The following is a 13,363-nucleotide window of genomic DNA, read 5'->3' on the forward strand; positions in this document are numbered from 1 at the left end:
CAGCTTGCAGAAGAGAGTATCTATTATTTTTTACAATAAATCGTTAGGCGATTCATGCTTTAGTTTCAGTTTAAATTACAGTAGCATTAATAGAGCCTAAATCACAACTAAAAGAACTTTGCATTTTGGCTAAGTGTTAACGTGTGCAATACAATATAGTACTTATGATATAATAACTGTTTAGTCAATAATGTATTTTGAAAACTGACCTGGAATCAAGAAGGAGAATAGAGAAAACGTGAATAGAACTGAGGCACCATCATTCATGATAAATTGGGTTTAGATTTTAAAATTCTTAATGAAATTAACCATATAAACCTTAACTGCAAACCAAAATAAACAACCTTATTCCAGCTGCAAAATATGTCACATCACCCGATTTGTATGTAGAAATCACCTGATTGGTTATGGGAACAGGCCAGTAAGGTAGATAGTTCAGATAGTAAAAATTGAACTACATAGAATATTACTTTATATATAAATATAAATAAATGCATATAAATAAATAAATATATTGCTTTTGTACTATCATAAACAAACTAACACAAGTAGGCTTATTTCACAAGGGATTTTATTTTTCAAGGAGATATTTTCTTAAACTTTGTATTGTAGAAAGTAGAAGAAAATATTTGTAATTTTATCAAATTACAATTATTCACATCATTTTTCCAGAGTTTCTCGAAATTCTTCTTCTTCTTGTAATGTTTCGTAAACATATATTGAGTAAAAGGTCATCAACTGGTAATTTTTAAATACTTTCTTACAGGATTAGCATGGTTTTAATTAAAAAATAATTCTTAATAAAATATAAGACATAGCAGAAAATTGATGTAGCCTACTATTTATATATTATGCAAAATGTATTCGATAATGATTTGTTCATCAATAATTTATTGGCATTGGTTTTAGACGACAATGACGAAGACGCTGCAAGACCAGCTGAGCAATGCGATGACGTAATCCTAGATGACGTCATAATCTCGTTTGAATTAAACGTAAGATACGTAACTTCTCAATCAGTTCCGCAATACTGGTATTTCAAATCATGTTTTTGAATTAACTTTATATTAGAATTATGAATGAAGTGTGAAAGTTTAATAAGATGTATTTGGGATGTATTCTTTTTACCATGCAATTCATTGATTTGTTCAATTTCGAATTCTCTTACATAAAAATCACCGAGCTTTTTCACTAAACATTTTTTTTTAAATTCCTTCAAGTTGTGTTTGGTCAATACAACTGTAAAATGGTTTCTATTTATACATAAACAGCTTTCCCAGATACTGTACCCTACTATAACTGGCAATAAAACAATCCCAATCAAATATTGCATCTGTTTAGCTTCTAGCCTATGATGACACAACAAACAAATCACTAAAGACCAGACATCGTTCGCATATATTGGGTCTGATGATTGGAGTGTCCAAACTTGATGACCACTTACCATCTTGTTTATATATTTACCGTCTTGTGAGTTAACATCTTACTTGTAAATATGTTTTAAGTGTTCTTAGGCGTATTTTCGTTTACTGTCTGCTATATAGAAACACCAATACAAATCCACACTATAGTGTGTAGGATGGAACATGTCTGTCTGGGCTAGCCTGGACATTAAACAATTGGCCACTCGCCTCCCGTAGACAGCTTCCATCATAAAGAGTATAGTAACCTACTAGCATAGTTAATAATAGACTTTGTCTGCAAGGGCTAGAACAATACAGCTACACTACAGATTTCAAAACAAAATACTTGAAACAAAATACTTAAAACAAAATCTTGAAACATTTATTCAGCAAGCCACAAAAATTGACCAATAATAAGTATCAAAAGTAAACCGCAGCACTGAAAACAAGTTCACAAACACTGTAGCCAACATTTAACAACATGTTAAATGTTGCAGTTGTCCCCATCACACATATCGCAATATTTCACAGGCATTATTATTGTTATGTTTCTTATTTTTTGACAAGTAGTGTCGGGCAACGAGCACGCCCGTGTGTAGAACAAGGACTGATCTGTGGAACAAAGTGATTTCATTAACACAAGTCAATTCAATATCGCCCCACAAATCCACAGCTGTGTTACAAGACAGAGATATAAAAAATGACCCCTTTAATTTATGATCGCTTAGTAGTGAAAGAATATTAGAAAAATTCACCTAACAAATTTGGACTAAATGGAAACTTTTCACAGTTGTTAAATAGTTAAATAATTATATAATAGTTAAATAATTAAATACTGTAATCCTACTAATATTATAAATGAGAAAGTTTGGATGTATGGATGTATGTTTGTGACAAGTGAACGCGAAAGATACTGGTCGGATTGGGCTGAAATTTGGCATCATGATAGTTCACATTCCCGATTAACATATAGGCATATTCTTAGCTCAAAAATCATTTCGGGCTCCGCCCCAGTGGCTCTGCAGTTCCCTCTTTCTCAATAGGTGAAGTGGTAGATAAGTGATGAAGTGGTAACATTATGGCTATGGTAGATGTGTAATACTAGCCTATAGCATACAGTGAATTTGATGAAGACAATTTTCTCAAACCGTGTCTTCTCACATTGCAAACGCAAAGATCGAGTATAACCGCAATAAGCATTTTATACTTATTTGCCAACCCCGTACGAAGGACGGGTACTCTGCTAGTAGTTAAATAAGCCAAGTGGATGAAAAATGTCAAAAGTCCCCATGAATCCCGGCTGTGCCTCGGCCACCATCTTGGAAAATGGCGGTCAATTTTCACTTTTTTGACAATATTTCACTAACCTTTGGTAATACAGAACCAGAACAGGAAACACAGCTAGAATTTATCGGGAATTTTTGAAATTTTCTTCAATTAGGCTTACTAAACAACTGTGCGAAATTTCCACTCAGTCCGAATTTGTTAGGTTAAATCGCATTTTTGTCCCTAAAAATCTTGGTCTATAGTGAGCATTGTTATAGTATAGACAAAAACAACAAAATTGAAAAAAAGTTGAATTAATAACACAACGGTGGGGCAGAACAAAATGAGTGAACAGATAAAATGCATTTTGTATTGTTTCTGAGAGAACAAAAAATTGATAGAAAAATACAAATAATTCATTTTATAAATGAACTGTTTTTGCTCTGCGTCTTACAGTCTTTGCTTCTTCAGCTTTTTATTAGGAAGATCTAATAAAAAGCAAAGCTTATTTTACTATTGTGAATGAAATAGATTTCATAAGTAGTAAATAAACATAAGTTACACTCAGAAATGTAAAATCCACAGATTAAGCACAGATGTGTGCTTTTGTACTTAGCCATTTCCAAATACTCACCTGCTTTTTCGTAGACCACCTTCTGACACTTGGGTTCCCAATTTTCGACCAATTCCCCCAAAAACTTGGTGATATTCGTGTCCAGTACACAATCCTTCGATTTTCCAGTCGCCGTTTCAAAGGGGTCCTTACACGTCGGGTCAGAGTCGGATTCACAATAATAACACTTTAGACAGTGTCCTGGTAAACATAAAAATTTAAAATATTAGCCTTATTTTATCAAGTTTAATTCACCAAACTGTAAACATTTCCATTCTTACTTTATAACATTGAAGTGCTCTCAATATCGAAAACAGTCGTAAATCATAGATGTTCACTAGCGATTCATTTGACAAAATAAAAATATTTATTTAAACAAGACAAGTTATAGCCTCATGGTCCGTTATTGCAGTTAGTTACCTCTGGATTACATCTAGTTCATTAACCAAAAACATCGCTTCTAAGCATACCCTATTAACTGAAGGTTGAGTCCTAATTGCGAACAGTCCAAATCGCGAACAAGGATAAAACCGTCCAGACTGCGAACACCTAAACATGTTGAGGACTTGGTACCTAAACATGAGTCGTACAGACAGACCAGACTACGAACAAATATTTAGCACTGCTTCTAAACACGAGAGACCGGCTGATATTTTTGTTTATAATGTACGCATGGTACTTAGGCTAATTATGTTAAACTGCTGTATTCATATGAATTAATGTTTTGTAGCTTTTATTTAAATATTATTTGATCATTACTATCAGAACGTATTTAAAACCAGCCACTTTATTATCAGAGCGGATTTGTGAGTCTGAAAGAATCTGCCTGTTACTATACACGCGTCTTTACGTACTACGTCTCAAGCAGAAGTGTCTTCAAGAACACAGAAAAATCCGTCCTGTTCCAGTATGTATATTACCATTCTTGCTTGTGATTATGGTCAAATTATTCTGTTAACAGTCTGGGTTTCTACGAATATGTTGAAAGCCCAGACCGCTCGAAACGTGTTCGCAATCGAGAATCCTCCCCAACCTACAGACGACCGTCCCCCCCACCCGATAAACCCAAGCATGTTCGCATTCTGGACTGTTTGCATTCTGGACTGTTCGCAGTCTGAACTGTTCGCATTATGGACTGTTTGCATTCTGGACTGTTCGCATTCTGAACTGTTCGCATTCTGGACTGTTTGCATTCTGGACTATTCGCATTTTGGACTGTTTACATTCTGGACTGTTTGAATTCTGGACTGTTTGCATTCTGGACTGTTCGCAGTCTGAACTGTTTACATTCTGGACTGTTTGAATTCTGGACTGTTCGCAGTCTGAACTGTTCGCATTCTGGACTGTTCGCATTTTGGACGGTTCGCATTCTGGACTGTTCGCATTCTGGACTGTTCGCATTCTGGACTGTTCGCATTCTTGGCTGTTCGCAGTCTGGCTGTTCGCAGTCTGGACTGTTCGCAGTCGGGACTGTTCTCAGTCTGGACTGTTCGAATTCTGGACTGTTCGCAGTCTGGACTGTTCGAATTCTGGACTGTTCGCATTCTGTACTGTTCAAATTCTGGACTGTTTGCAATTAAGAGTGCACGTTACTAATTGGTCAAATTACATTTCCTGAAATTGCGATATTCAGTTATGTTATAAATTCCTACATTTTAAACGTTTAGGCTTATTCAGCAGTTTTTTTTTTTCAAACATGTGGGACTGAAGAGTCCGTAAGAACCGAATGGCGATGTCGAGTTTAAAAGATTGTATACAAAGGATTGTAGCGAGAATAAGTTTCATCACTTGTTATGATAAGAGAAGTACATAATTCTGGGTAGTAAGTGATAAATAATGGAGCATTCTGATAACATAGTAAACAAAAAGTTCTAAATCAAAATTGAAAGGTTTGTAAGACTACTAATTTTTACCGATATGCGTAATTTTTAAAATTCTTTCTTCTAAAAAAAATAATTTTCCCTAGCAAAAATCAGAATAAGAATAAGAATAAGAATATATTTATTTCCAAAATTACAAATGACAAAAATTACAATCGTGGCTGTAAAGCAAAGTACAAAGGAAAAAAATCCCCACAAAGACTGTACATCTGCGTGTGGGGAGAGTCTTCTCCGTCGCTCACCACTTCACAGACAAGATAACAAAATAAACAAATAATTACTTAAATAAAAAGAAGTATTTTTTTTTGCCATATTGTTGGCAAAAAAAGACTGAACATGAACAATATTTGAAGTACTTGAATGAGGGTGCCAGTACTGAAGTAGTTTGGTATTATTAGCCTAATTTAGTTTTAGAATTGTCATCGACTTTCATTATGCCCTGTACTGGGATCTGATGAGCTCTTCGGCAGCATCATCGCTCAGACCGAGAAGCCAGCGCCCGATCTTTCTGCTGAAAACCGTGACACTGTCTCCCTCCCATTCTCTTATCTGTATGGGGAGATTAGTGTGTATAATGTGGGCTAGATAGTGAGGGGTAAGAAGCTGTGCTTTATTGTTCAATTTGGGAACGGAGATGCCTATGTGTGTTCTAGATCTAGTGTCATAAGAATGTAGCGAATCGGAGAAAATTTTGCTTTTATTATTTTTTGAAAAGGTTATAACTGTTTTTAGGAATAGTTTCCTGATGTTAAGGACTGGAAAATTTTGAAAAAGTAGGTAGGTGGGGTATCTTTGGTCTTTTTTTAGTATGTGTTTAATTATGGATTTCTGGGTAACAGCAAGAGGAGCCAAGACAGAGGCAGACGCAGCCCCCCACGCAAGTATCCCGTACTGTAACAGTGACTGGACATACGCAAAGTATACACACCTGCAATGGTCCACAGACAGCACACAACCAAGCTGTGAAAAAGCGAAGATCATTTTTCTTAATCTATTGTTGACGTAATCAACATGTGGAGCCCAGCTAAGTTTGTAGTCAATTATGACCCCAAGGTATTTGTAATTTTCGACTTGCTCAATGATTTCACAATGGCACGGCGCTGTCCATGGACCCCCGCAGCCGTGCAACCTGAGTACTCTATGGCCCGGACCACTGTCGCATCTAAAGTAAATGGGCAGACATTTGGTCTTGGACACATTTAAGGATAGTATGTTGTGGTCAAACCATAGTTTGAGCTTGCCCAAGTCGGAGGACGCCCTGTCATATACGGCGTCCCAATTTGGCCCGGAGGAGACTAGAGCCGTATCGTCTGCAAATAGGAACACCTACCTTTAATTGACAGATTTGAGATATTGTTAATGTATATTAAAAATAAAAGAGGGCCAAGCGTGCTTCCTTGGACGACTCCATAGTTAATGTCTGTGTTGTCACCGTTGACTCCACGTATTGCTACAAACTGTTTTCGACTGTAAAAATAGTTTTCAAACCAAGCTAAGGAAGTATCTTTGACACCTAGTAAGTTTAGCTTTCTGAGTAATAAATTTCTATCGATAGAATCAAACGCTTTAGCAAGATCCAGGAATGTTATCATAACTTTATTTTTTTTACTGATTTCTTGGGTAATAAATGTTGTGAGATCAAAGAGTGCATCCGATGTGTTTAATCCTTTTCGGAAGCCGTATTGATTTTCTGTAATAATATTCTCTTTCTCCAGATAGTCTAAGAGCTGAATTTTTACCCATTTCTCTAGAATTTTACTTATCACAGGTAACAATGAAATGGGTCTGTAGTTATTAATAACAGATTTTTGCCCAGATTTGTGTATCGGGATAACCTTAGCTAATTTGAAAATATCAGGAAAGTTCCCCGTGCGTATACTTGTGTTTATTAAGTGCCGAATTGGAATATGAAGGCTTGCATTTTCTTTAATAATTCTGACTGGAATGTCGTCCCAGCCTGGAGCTGAACCTCCCTTGATACTATTTATTAAATTGGAAAGCTGGGGCTCATTGACAGGCACCATCTCAAATACAGAATCAACCGCGTGGTCGGCGTCATCCACCTCCGGTCGTCCCGAAGCCGTGATACCCATTGCCAACTCAGATCCCACAGAAGAGAAAAAATTATTAAATGTGTTGCAAATGTGTTTTGTTTCTGGGGGGGTGGCAGTGTCAGAGTTAACAACAAACGCCTCAACCGGAAACGGCGCTTTGGCACTTGGTCGGCCAGCCACCTCGTTTACAACTGACCAAAATTTACGAGCGTCACCCACGGATTCGTCAATTTTGGTTTTGTAATAATTAAACTTTATATGCTTGATTAGGGAATGTAATCTATTGCGATATTGGGTGAATTTATTTCGAAGATACAGGTTGAATGGTTCTTTTTTTAATTGTTTAAAAAGGAGATCCCGCTTTCTTATTGAAGTAATAAGACCACTAGTTATCCAAGGTTTGATTTTTGTATTTTTAGCGTTAATTTTAATATTTGATGATGCGTTTTCAATCACCCTGCCAATTTTTGTTGTAATTATCTCGGCACAAAAATTCACGTCTTCACTTGCTAGTACTTCTTGCCAGTTTTCAGTTGTTAAAAGGTTATAGACAATTTTCCAGTTGGTCTTTTTGTAAAAAGAAGCTTCCATTTTATCATTATTGTAGTGTCGCTGCTTAAATATTTGTAGTGCTATGGGGTAATGATCAGTTAAACTTGACTGAAGGATTGCTGATTTAGTAAGGATTTGATTAGCAATTTTGACGAAAAAATTGTCAATGCAGGTATTACTAGCAGGTCGTGTTATTGAGTTGATGCACGGTATAAATCCATATCCATACATTTCGTCTAAGAAGCGCTCTTCTAGACTATTTTGCCCAGGTGCCAAAATGTTGCAATTTGTATCACCAACTAAAACACGAATGCCTCGGAAATCTCGGCTTAAGTAATAATGCTCAGAAACGCCATTGATGAAGTGCTCAAGACTAGAGCTCGGACTCCGATATACGGCTAATATGTCACATGGATTGCCGGCCCAGTCGAAGGTCACTGATAAGGCGGTGGCGACTCCTCCGACCGACAACTGACTACAGGATGCTGTAATATTACTATCTAAGTAAATAACAATTCCGTCATTTTGGTTTATACTATTGTACGATCGATAACAATTGTATCCATCAACGCTACAAAGATCACAATCATCACCTAGCCATGCTTCAGATAGAACAAGACAATTAAATTTAATATCTAACCCTTGGACGAATACTAAGAACTCATCAAAGTTTTTACGATAGCTGCGGATGTTAATGTGAATGATTTTGAATTTAGAATGTCCCACTTCAGTACTGAAGTACCCTCTCACATCTTTCAAGTCTTCAATTACCTTAAAGTTATTATTAATTGAGGCTTCATCAAATAAATCTTTGTTGAGGTTTACCATATCCTCAAAATAAAAATAAAAAATATAATGTAATAATGAATTAAGGAGCAAGTACTTTAAAACAATAAAGAGAAAATATATATATATATAATCAGGTGGTAGGCAACAGCCAGTGCTAGTCTGCCATCTAGCTAGGCATAAAAAATATGGATTTAAGTATTAATAAACAGACAAGTTGCATATATTATTGTATCAGAGTAAACCTAAAAAATGTTTTTTGGAAGTAGTATAAATGAATTTAATTAATTAACTATAATTTTGATTGTAAATAACATATGAATAAATTTGGTTGGCAAGAGTAAAAATTGCAGGTGTGGAGTAAGACACCATTCTAATAATATCATAACAAAAGGCATTAACATGAGAGTAAGGTAATTAAGAACATAAAATAACACTATTTGAAGTTAAAGAAAATTACTGATCACGATAATGATGCGTAGATTACACACTCTTGTCTCTTAAATAAAAATTCACATATTCAGTCACATATACTAATTAAATTAAATGCTTCACAAACTAACTTTACTGGGAAACTATGTAAATAAAAATGTATGTTAGTTTAAAGATAGAATAATTTATCAAGTATTAATGTACAAAAATGCAAACGTCACTGTGAAATGACGTGTAGTGATTGTTTATTTAGAATAGTCTACAAATACAAACAAAAAAACTGAATTTAGTGACCATTCACAATTTGTGTATGGTTATCATTACAAAGATAATGCACTCGCAATCATCAGATAAGAAAAGCAGAGATGGGGCTTACCATCAATGCAAATGTTGATAATGAGCAATGTTGGTTAACACGTATTATTTATATTGTTATTTTTTAGGATTATTATTATATTTTATTTGAATTATTTAGTTTATTGACAGTTGAGATGGATAGTGCTTTAGTGTTACGATTAGTTATTATTTTTAATTAAGGATTATGAGGTTTTAGAGTAAAGTTATAAACAATAGCTTTGAGTTTAACTGTAATATTGTGGTAAAAGTATTAATATTTACATTGAGATCTCATAATGGGTCTGGAATGTTATGATTGTATAGAAAAAATGTTGATTTTAAGTTAAACTATATTACCGTATGAAGAATAATTATGGTTATTTACTGCATTTCATAGTCTTGTTTGGCTGGCTACTCAGTTGGCTGCGAGGGTGGGAGTGGAGGCTGTGGAGTCACATCAGGAGAGGTACTGGCAGCGGCGGGGGCGGAGTCGGAGTCCATGTTGTCACCTGTTGAGGAGGCTGGGGAGCGATATGGTCCACAGATTCTGTTCAGATCGCCTAATTCACGCACTCTAGCAATCCTTCCGTTGGGTGTTTTCCTCACTAGAACACGTCCATCCGCTACCCAGACCGATGCGAGTCTTTGATCCTTCACGAGGTCCCTACCTTTGTTGAACACTTCCCTCGTATGTACAGTTAAGTGTTCATTGAAGTATATCGGAGTATTTGGGAACCTATCGTTGAGCTCGTTTGCATGTAACACCCGTTTAGATTTCCTTGCAATCATCCAGTCGTTCTTGTAGACTCGGGAAACAAATTTTACCACGATAGGGGGATGACGTTGACCTTCTCCTGCAGGGAGGCGATGGGCTGCTGAAATTTGATATGGATAGTAAGACATGCGCAGAAGGTGAGAAAGTCTCGCGAGTACCGCGTTAATGTCCTCTCCTTTAGTAACAGGTACACCGGTGATGATGATGTTGTCTACACGTGAGTGCTGCTGGATGTCATTCATTTCTCTACGTAGTAGTTTCACTTCTCTTAGTAAATCGATATATGATTCTTCAAAAATTTCTATCCTACCTTTCATTTCTTCGTTTTCGCTTTTAATATTACTGACCTGAGTTTTTGCCTCGTCAACATCTTGGACAATATTTGCAATATTATTTTTAACTTCATCGATTTTAAAGTTAGTTTGTTCCCACTTACTGTTTATCTCACTTCGCAAGGCGGCAAAAGTGTCACTGTTTTCTTTCCTAAATGCTGCAATGGCTTCCAAAACGGTGGCTTGTCCAACATCTCTATCCTGTCCCACATTTCTGCAGTTGGGCGAATTATCGGGAGCACAACTCTCACACTTCCACGGCGTAGATCTTGTGAATTTCTTCAATCCGTCAGAGGCATTCCTTGTAGCACATTTAGAGTGATAACTAGACACACAGTCCACGCACTTAACACTATCTCTGACGTTAATAACGTCTTGATGGCACTTACCGCACTTATCTGCCATACCTTAAAATATAAGGACGATTAATAAATCGAAGTTTAACGATTCAATAGTTATAAATAACGGTTTAACAGAATAATTGCTTAAAACGACCAAAAAAGGCAACTTTAAACAGGATTTATCCACTAGAGGCAGACCCGCACGACACTACTGACCTATGTACTAAGCACTGATAAGGACGTCCGTACGCATCGAGCGACAAGGTCCAACTGATATCAGGTTTAATATCAGGTTGTCTAAAAGCTTTTTTTTAATAAAAAAAAAAAACGTGATACTTTTAGGCTGGTTAAAATATATAAATTACTCATCTAATTTCCATGAGGATTAAGTAGATTTATTAGAACCGTCTTTATGCAGATTAGGCTATTTCATCAGGGGATAATCTAATAACATTGTTTTATAAGCTTATAATTTCAATTCTTGCAAAAGTAAAAAAAAACTCATTGCTGCCAATATGTGTCGTATAAAAAACGAATATATCATAGGTAGGCCTAATATACAGTATGAAAACTTTATAAAATTACGTTCCCTATGAAAGGTTATTCGAAGCAAGCAACATGCCTTCAAGTACTATTATGAAAGTCATCTATCACTGTATCACTTAAGTCATCTATCGTCTATCGTCATCTATTGTCATCTATCACTTCAAGTATAACTTTATGAATGACTTATGTACCTATGTATTACATTCAATGAATAGTGTTTTATTATTTAGTTATAACTGCACCAGCATTGTGAGTTTTGATAATTTGAGTTTTAAAACAGCAATATCAACTTCAATTACCTAATTTTAATTGGATCACGGCTTCAACCCATTCATGTCAGAATCACTCCATAAAGATGTAATATTCTTCATATTTATTCAGTTAAAGTAGTCAAAATGACAATGGCGACACGAAAAAAACCATAGTCTGTATGATGGTACCTGTTAACCCTTCTACTCAGGACGTCCCCGGGTAGCGACAAATTAGAAACGAAACGCTTATGGAGAATAGGTCGCTTGGAGGTTTGCCACCGAAATATGCTTCGCACGGTTCTACCGTAGAGTAAATTTATCAATAATACCCATCTATGATACGGTAATACTACCCGGAATATTATTTCTTTCAGTATGGATGTTAGTACTTTATGGTAATGAAAACTTTAAACCATAGGTAACACCCATTTAGGTAAGAGTATAATGAAGTTAGCCTATTGTCCATACACTCACAATCCTTAAGTTGATAGTGGACTTTTATGATCAGTACTGTAAAGTTTAAGTTATAAATAAATAAAGTAACAAAACATGTATGGAAAACTTTTAGAACCATTCTGCACAATATTACATGGATAGTTTCACAAACTATGATATCTACAGTGATATTGTACGTCTAAAATACCAAGTGACTAACCTAGAGTGAAGACAGAAATCAGCGCCAGAGTCAATAGAAGTGTTTTGTCACCGTTCATGATGAACATCGCTGTGAAACTTCGGTTTCTTACATTATCAAAGCGAAGCTAGGTTCAAAAGTTATCTTGCCAAGAACTGCAATGTTTGAAATTCCTAACATGGTGTAATACGTTTGTTTACCAGAATGTGCATTCAGATAAATAATTGGATTGTCAGCTGGTTTTAATTATTTCTTGTGAATGAATTAGAATAATTGGAAAACGTTTTTGATAAATATTATAGGAAAATACATAGGTGTGCTATTCCCGTCATATGCTGACGTCACTCAGATTGCAAACACTATTTAACCATTTAAAAAATTATAAATGGATATGTTTTGATCAAACTTGGCAAATTTATTTATTTTATACTAAGCTATCAACATTTTACTAAAAAACACACTTTATTAGTTTCGTTGTAGCAGCAAACCGAGGTACTCGTTAAACCTAATGTTATTTAAATATATTTAATTGAAAATCAATTAAGACAAATGGAAATTCGCTTAGTCGGCAGGTTTGCTGCGGTGGGGTATTTTCATCTTTTTTAGATTTTAATTTCATTATAAGTGCTGTCCTGGTGAAGTTTTATTTCTATTAATAATTTATGAATTAGTTTAATAATGTATAAAAATTGTTAAAATTAGGTAATGGTTTAGTTAGGTGATAGGGCTACGTTGATGGCTGGCGTTAACTCGTTTCCCATTTACAGGCTTCGTTCATGCGGGGACCTATCCACGATTTGAAGACTGCAACTTTATGCCATTTTTGTTTTTAATACACATTTTTCATTTGCTTTTGAATTGTAATACATAAATAATAATCAAAGCGTTTTTGATAAGACAATACTATAAATATTATTACTATTCCATAATATCGTATTTTGTACTATTTTTGTCTGTTATTGTTGTTCTTATAGTTACTTAACGACCCAGTCTAATTCTTGCAAGATTATAGAAACTACATATTTTCTACGTTTTCTTTAACAAAAAGGTTGGATAGGTAAATACATAAGATTCCCAAAAGGCTAATGAAGAAGATGTTTCCTGTAAAGGGTAGTGAGAGCGCCAATGAAGTGAGTGCTCTTGATGAGAGTTTCACAAAGAG

At 35.3% G+C, this 13,363-nt stretch overlaps 1 protein-coding gene across 1 annotated transcript; it reads right to left on the reverse strand.

Annotated features, from left to right (window-relative positions):
- Positions 1 to 1,760: 1,760 nt before the first annotated feature.
- LOC128990085 (uncharacterized) lies at positions 1,761 to 12,370 on the reverse strand. Its single transcript, XM_054412321.1, has 3 exons — positions 12,223 to 12,370; positions 3,304 to 3,483; positions 1,761 to 2,015 (listed from the first exon to the last, which is right to left on the reverse strand). Exons 1-3 carry the CDS (start codon positions 12,287 to 12,289, stop codon positions 1,888 to 1,890), a joined length of 375 nt encoding a protein of 124 aa, XP_054268296.1. The 5' UTR covers positions 12,290 to 12,370; the 3' UTR covers positions 1,761 to 1,887.
- Positions 12,371 to 13,363: the final 993 nt, after the last annotated feature.

Source organism: Macrosteles quadrilineatus, unplaced genomic scaffold (genome assembly GCF_028750875.1).
Source record: "Macrosteles quadrilineatus isolate MER2022 unplaced genomic scaffold, UCM_ALF_1.0 Scaffold_3__2_contigs__length_128488019, whole genome shotgun sequence".
Classification (NCBI taxonomy): Eukaryota; Metazoa; Arthropoda; class Insecta; order Hemiptera; family Cicadellidae; genus Macrosteles; species Macrosteles quadrilineatus.